This window comes from Anolis sagrei, chromosome 5 (assembly GCF_037176765.1).
Source record: "Anolis sagrei isolate rAnoSag1 chromosome 5, rAnoSag1.mat, whole genome shotgun sequence".
NCBI lineage: Eukaryota > Metazoa > Chordata > Lepidosauria > Squamata > Dactyloidae > Anolis > Anolis sagrei.
Window position 1 is genome coordinate 9,836,103 of NC_090025.1, and position 7,375 is coordinate 9,843,477.

Sequence of the window (7,375 nt, forward strand, 5' to 3'; positions counted from 1 at the left end):
TAACCTATCCCTCACTATTGGTGATCAAACCATCAATAGGTCATAATGCTGCAATATTTCCATCACCTAGCATGTGCAACGCATCCCTTCCATTTCTGTCTGAGAATTGTGGCAGTTAGGCTTGTACACAGATTTGGAGTGGTCAGTTTCCTTTGGCCAATCTGGCTTGTTTATCTTGGTCAGATGGTCATAATGCTAAGGGCTCAGTTGTCATGTATTTTCATCTATCATGGGACCACGTGACAGTCAATCACCAGTCCTCCTCTCCTATTTGGCACCATGTGGGGCTGAGAGGCTGCTGCATGGTGCTTGCACAGGTTTCTGTATGAGCCCTGCCTGTTAGGCCAATCAGAATAGAATACCGTGATGTGTCTTATGCAAGCTGTGTCTAAGGAAAGAGTCCCAGGAAACATGCTTCCTTAACCGCATTCTTCAAACCCAAACTCCCTTGAAAGAAAGATAGTAAAGCGTCCCCAGAGGGATGCTTCCTTAACCCAGTGCTTCAAACCCAAACTCCCTTGAAAGGAAGATAGGAAAGGGACCCAGGAGGCGTGCTTCCTTAACCCAGTTTTTCAAACCCAGACTTCCTTGAAGGAAGATAGAAAGGTTTCCAGGAACAGAAAGGGGAACCTCATAAGTTTCCCATTCCGGCCAATGGGTTGGATCTTCCAGGATCTTTTGGCTGCAGACCAGAAATGGCTCGTTGGAAACCTGTCCATTTTTGGGAGGCATGCAAAAACAGATCTGCCTGTCTCCTGGTATTTGGCCAGCAGAAATGGATCAAGGTTCAGCCGAAATGCACAAGCCTAGTGGCAGTAAAGTCAAATCTACCTATTTCCTTTCTGGTTATATATTTTTCCTGGCAACATCTGTCTATCAGATTATTATAGCAATTGTTTGCTAGTTAAAAGATGTAAAATGTGTCATTTCTATAAATTGTAAACTGTTAGTAAAGCAATACAGAAAGATGGTAAACAAATGAAAAATGAAATGGAAAGTAAATTAAAATACAGAAGACAGACCATTCAGCTGAAGCTACGGGGCACCCAATTTCCATTCTGGCTACATTTTAAAGCACAATGGGAAGTAATTATTAGAATAAACCACTCGCCTTCTCATTAGTTTTTAGATGCTGTGGGACACCCTCCACAAGCTGGTAATAACTTCAAGTTTCCATGTACATTTTGAGGATGGAACAGAAAAGGCAGCTCTTTGACTATCATGTGTGAAAGTTAATTTGTTAATGTTGACCCATTAGCAAAAGAAATATCTATCGTTACCATTAATGTCATTAAACAAAATTGCTTAAAGCCTTATATTGCATTTATTAATGTGTCACCTAATGGTGACACAGGCTGCAAGACTGATAGAGAATATGTAGCACCCACTGAAAAAGGGGATGAGTGAAAACAAGAAGGAAATTTCGGAACGTGAAGGGAAAGATGGAGGAACAAAGGGTGCGTTCACACTGTAGAATTAATGTAATTTGGAACCACCATAACCTCCAAGACTCAATATTATGGACTCACAGGAATTGTAGTTTCACAAACACTTCAGCCTTCTTTGTCAAAGATTGCTGGTGTCTCACCAAATTTCAAATTTAGCTATGGCAGTTAAATGAAGCCAAACTGCATTAATTCTACACTGTAGGTGTACCCTCCATTACAGGTTACTCCTAGAATCATAGACTCATTGAGTTGGAAGAGACCTCATGGGCCATTCAGACCAACCACCTGCCAAGAAGCAGGAAAATCACCTTCAAAGCAATTTTAAAAAGGAAGTTACTCTATCACCAAGTCCCAGCATGAATCAAGTTGGCAAACCAATCGGTATCTATATATATAAAAATGCTCTGTGTGTAATGAGTACCTTAAAAACAAAAGAACCAATGAACAAAATCACACCAAATTTGGCAACAAAACGTCTCACAACACAAGGAGTGACCATCACTCAAAAATTATGATTTTGTCATTTGGGAGTTGTAGTTGCTGGGATTTATAATTAAATCAGCATCCTATAATCAAAGAGCATTCTGAACTCCACCAATGATGGAATTGAACCAAACTTGGCACACAGGACTCCCCTGACCAACAGAAAACACTAGAAGAGTTTGGTGGGCATTGACCTTGAGTTTTGGAGCTGTAGTTTACCTACATCTAGAGAGCACTATGGACTCAAACAACGATGGATCTTTGGCACAAATACTCCATATGCCTAAATTTGAACGCAGATGGAGTTTGGGGGAGCTAGACCTTGACATTTGGGAGTTGTAGTTACTGGGATTTATTGTTCACCTACAATCAAGGAGCATTCTGAACCCCACCAATGATTGGAGCAAACTTCCCACACAGAACCCTTATGACCAACAGAAAATACTATGTTTTCTGGTGGTCTTTGGCAATCTTTCTGACACCCCCTCGCAACCCCCCCCCCCTCAGGGGTCCCAAACCCCAAGTTGAGAAATGCTCTCTTAAGGCCAGTCCAACTCCCTTCACCAGGGCAAGAAAACATAATCAAATCCCTCCTGACAAAGGGCCATCCAGACATTCACACACACACATATATATGTATGACAGATACAGTATCAAAGACTTGAAAGGGACCCCTAAAGAAGGACAATGATATGTTGCATGTTCCAGAGTAGGCAAACCAAACAATCTCCACATCAACACTGGCAAGAAATACTGTTTACCCGCAAGCAGAAAGACATTACATATATTGGAAACCAACACTTTCTCATTACTTTATTTTCCAGATCACCAGACTGGGCCACTGCAACGCGTGGCAGGGGACCGCTGGTATATTATAAAATTGTAAAAAAGTTCCTGAAGGTTTAAAATATCCCAGGTGACCTGATACCTTATTGGATCATTAGTAACCGATACCTCATGATATTTGCATTCCTCGCTCGTTTGATTTCAACATTCAAAAACCCTTGACAGTAAAATTTTCCCTATTAGGTATCACAGAGAGGTGAGGAGAATCACAAGCAAATGCATATTCCAGATATTTCTTGAAGAAGATGCCTGCTAACCAAGTGTCTCCATTTGCTATCTTCTCCTGGAGCATTTTAGGCATTTTGTGCATTGTTTCCCTTTCAGGGAATGGATTTATCTTCATGGTGACTGTGCTGCAATGGCATCAGAAGAGAAAGATGTCACCTTGTGACTTCCTCCTGACCTGTTTGAGTGTCTCCAGATTACTAACACAGTTGAATTGCATGGGCAACTATTTTATGTATATATTTAATTTTTCAGTTAGAAGAGAAATGTTCCTTTTCTCCTGGATCTTTTTCAATATGGCAAGTCTCTGGTGTGCCTCCTGGCTCAGCATTTTCTACTGTGTAAAGGTAATCAACTTTCCCAATTCTTTCCTCCTTTGGCTAAAGTTAAGGATTGATCTGCTTCTCCCCAGATTACTTGGAATATCGATGGTCATTTTCGTGGTCTCTTCTCTTCCTTCAATCATCACATTTTTCAAATACAAAGAACCATGTAATCAGACCATAACGCCACCAACCATCGATGAAGTTGAAGATAGAATGTGGATTAGTTTTTTCCCAGTGCAGATAACTTTTATTTGCATAAATTTTAATGTGAACATTGTGGCAACCCTTCTTTTGCTCATCTCCTTGTGGAGGCATGTGAGAAACCTCAGAAAAAATGGTACTAGTGTTCAAGATCTCAACACTCGGGTCCACCTCAATGTCATGAGGCCTTTGTTGATCACTCTCTTCTTCTACCTTGTATTTATTTCTAGTTTGATAAGAATAGTAAGTGACCTTTCCCAGTTTGGATCAGACCTATCATTGATTACAGAGATAATGTTGTCTGTATTTCCTTCAGGACATCCTATAATATTAATATGGACCAATCCAAAACTCAAAAAAGTGGCTGCTCGCATACTAAACATCAGACAAAGAGCTTAATGAAAACGAGAAGGTGGCAACATATACCCACCCTCATGTTTGAACAAAGACTGCTTCTATCCGTCTGCAAAGTAAACATCAAAATGAAAACTGAATTTAAATATGGAGACTATTCACCATCACAAGCTGATAGTCTACCTTTTAACATGGCTTGCTACAAGGGTCCACCTCAATGTCCATGCTGGATCTTATTTTGATGCTTCAATATTTCTACAATTTCCTAACTGTTCTAATGCTGACCTGAGATATATCCAGATTTCTGCAATGATTTATTCAAAACCTTCCATATATAGATCACTGCAAAGATCAACAGATCAATAAGACATTTGCTACAGCCTAAGATAGGGTGGGGGCTTACTGGCCTGTTCGAAAAATGTAAGTGTATGTGGGATCTTGTAAATGGTAGTTTGTGTCCTTCAATGTTTGAGAGTAAAATCATATTGCTGTCTGGTGCCTGATGTCAAGTATAGATGGCTTTGTTAGAGCCTTACATGTTTTATTGTTTTATTGTAGGCTTGGGTAACCACGGAAAAATTTGGTTCTAAACTCGTTTCGTTTTTAGGGGGGCCCTTGCGTTTCGTTTTTTTAAAGAATTCCGAAATTTTCCTTTAAAAAAGTTCGAAATATACGAAATTTCGTAAAATTACGAATCGATCGTTAATGGCGGACGTGATTGCGTAATATGCTAAAAAACCCTCCAAATGGGACAGGGGGAACTTCTGAAGCTTCCCTCTCCCTCTGTTGTTGACTGTTGGTGTGATAATTTATTTTTTATCACTGATAAAACAAACAACAATTATAAAACTTGCACCAGACATACGGAAACAATTACAAAACAATTACGAAACAATTTCGAAACAATTTTGAACCAATTACGAAACAATTACGAAACAATACGAAATAAATTGGAAAAATAGTTTCGATTTTTAATTACTCCTCACAGTAGTCCTGCATGGCTCAATATTGGATCGTAAGCTAATTTAAATACGAATTAATAATGAATTACGAAATTAACGAATGAAACCGCCCAAGCCTATTTTATTGGGATTAGCTAAAGTCTGGTTGTCACCCAATTGCTATTTTGGGGACTTTACCTCATAAAGCAGGCAAACCGACATTGAGGTTGGACTGTCACCTTTGATGATGTTCCTTATTGCATCACACCATATGTATCCTGCTACCATTCTTTCTCCTCACAACTATTAACCTGTCCCTCAATACTTATCATCAAACCATCAGTATCTCATAATCCTGCAATATTTCCTTCAACTAGCATGTGCAATGCATCCCTTCCATTTATGTGCCAGAATGTAGGCTTGTGTATGGATTTGGAGTGGTTGGTCCTATTCGGCCAATCTGCCTTGTTTGGACTGGCCGGATGGATGTAATGGTAAGGGCTCAGCTGTGACGTATTTTCATCCATTATGAGACCACGTGGCAGCCGATCAGGGCTCCTCCTTCCCTATTTGGCACCACGTAGCACAGAGAGGCCACTGCATGCTGCTTGCATGGGTTTTCCCTGTTTGTTCTGTTGGGCCAATCAGAACACTGTGGCGTATCTTATGCAAGCTGTGTCTAAGGAAATTCCCTGGAAACATGCTTCCTTAAACCAGTTCTTCAAACCCAGACTCCTTTGAAAGGAAGATAGGAAAGGGTCCCAGGAAGGATGCATCCTTAACCCAGTTTTTCAAACCCTGAATTCCCTTTGAAAGGAAGATAGGAAAGGGTTCCAGGAATGAAAATTGGAGCCTTGTGAGTTCCCCATTCCCTCCAATGGGCCAGATCTTACAGGATCTTTCAGCTGTGGACTGAAATGGGCTCTTTGGCAACCTGCTGGTTTTTGGGAGGCACACAAATACAGATCTGTGGGTCTCCCGGAATTTGGCCAGCAGAAAACGATTGAGGTTCAGCCAAAATGCACAATCCTAGAGGGAGCAAAGTCATGTCAAAGGATGAGATTATCCTCTCCTCCTCCTTCTCCTCCTCCTTCATAGAATCATAGAATCAAAGAGTTGGAAGAGACCTCATGGGCCATCCAGTCCAACCCCCTGCCAAGGAGCAGGAATGTTGCATTCAAATCACCCCTGACAGATGGCCATCCAGCCTCTGTTTAAAAGCTTCCAAAGAAGGAGCCTCCACCACACTCTGGGGCAGAGAGTTCCACTGCTGAATTGCTGAGTGGCTTCTGTTTACTTTATATTGGACTTTGGTGTTCTTGTTTTTCATTACTGAAAGTGCCAAAATGTTTGTAACAGTCGTAAAAAAATTTATGGAGAAGCAGAAGTGCATGAAAATTGAGTTCAATTGGATGCAAAATATGATCACTGACCAAGGATTATGAAACCAGCACAATCACATGAAAGAATAAAAGGTGAGATGTTGAAGGTTCTCATCCCAGCACGTAACCACTACATATGATAGAACCATTACTGTGGACTAGCAGCAGTTCACACTGCCAAAGTGGAGTTTAGTCCTAATACTTAGCCACAGTTCTAAATCACAATGCCGCCCTGCATGTTGTGCTTGCAAGACTGGTGGCTAGATCATTGGCAGGATCTAGGAATTGTCTATCTGGAGAAATCTAAGTAAGAGAGCAAAACTCCTGGTCAGTCACAAGGCCAAACAGGATTACAGCCTGTGATGGATGGGGTTACACTCCCCTTGAAGGCACAGGTTTGCAGCTTGGGATTCCTCCTGGACTCATCGCTGAGCCTGGATCCTCAGGTTTTGGTGGTGGCTGGGGCGCTTTCGCACAATTAAAACTTGGGCACCAGTTGCACCTGGACCTTCAGAAGTCAGACTGATCCATGCTCTCGTTACATCTAGGATATACTACAGTAATGCACTCTACATGGGGTTGCCTTTGAAGACTTATCAGAAGCTTCAAATAGTAGGCAGCCAGGTTAGTAACTAGGGCGGCATACAGGGAAAACACAACTCCCATGTTGCGTCAGCTTTACTGGTTGCCAACCAAGCACAATTCAAAGTGCTAGCTCTGGCCTATAAAGCCATAAACGGTTCTGGTCCAACTTACCTGTCTGAACACATCTTCCTATATGAACAACCACAGAGATTAAAATTTTCTGGGGAGGCCCTGCTCTCGATCACACCACCATCAGAGGCATGATTGGTGGGGACGAGAGAGAGGGTCTTCTCAGTGATCACCCCTCGGCTATGGAACTCCCTCCCTGGTGGGATGATTGAATTTGGCAAACAAATTGGTATGAATTATAAAATTGTAAAATAGTTCCTCGAGGCTTAAAACATCTCAGGTGACCTGATACCTGATTGGATCATTAGTAACCGATGCCTCCTGATATTTGCATTCCTTGCTCATATGATTTGAACATTCAAAAACCCTTGACAGCAAAGTTTTCCCTATTAGGTATCAGAGAGAAGCGAGGAGAATCACAAGCAATTGCATATTCCCGACATTTCTTGAAGAAG

At 41.4% G+C, this 7,375-nt stretch overlaps 1 protein-coding gene across 1 annotated transcript; it reads left to right on the forward strand.

The window, feature by feature from the left end:
* Window positions 1-3,022: 3,022 nt before the first annotated feature.
* On the forward strand, window positions 3,023-3,928 carry LOC132777092 (taste receptor type 2 member 41-like). The gene has a single exon (XM_060779419.2). The coding sequence runs from the start codon at window positions 3,023-3,025 to the stop codon at window positions 3,926-3,928; it is 906 nt and encodes a 301-aa protein (XP_060635402.2).
* Window positions 3,929-7,375: the final 3,447 nt, after the last annotated feature.

Excerpts from the sequence above, each read along its gene's own strand:
- LOC132777092 (XM_060779419.2), top strand. The coding sequence starts at position 3,023 with ATGCCTGCTAACCAAGTGTCTCCATTTGCTATCTTCTCCTGGAGCATT.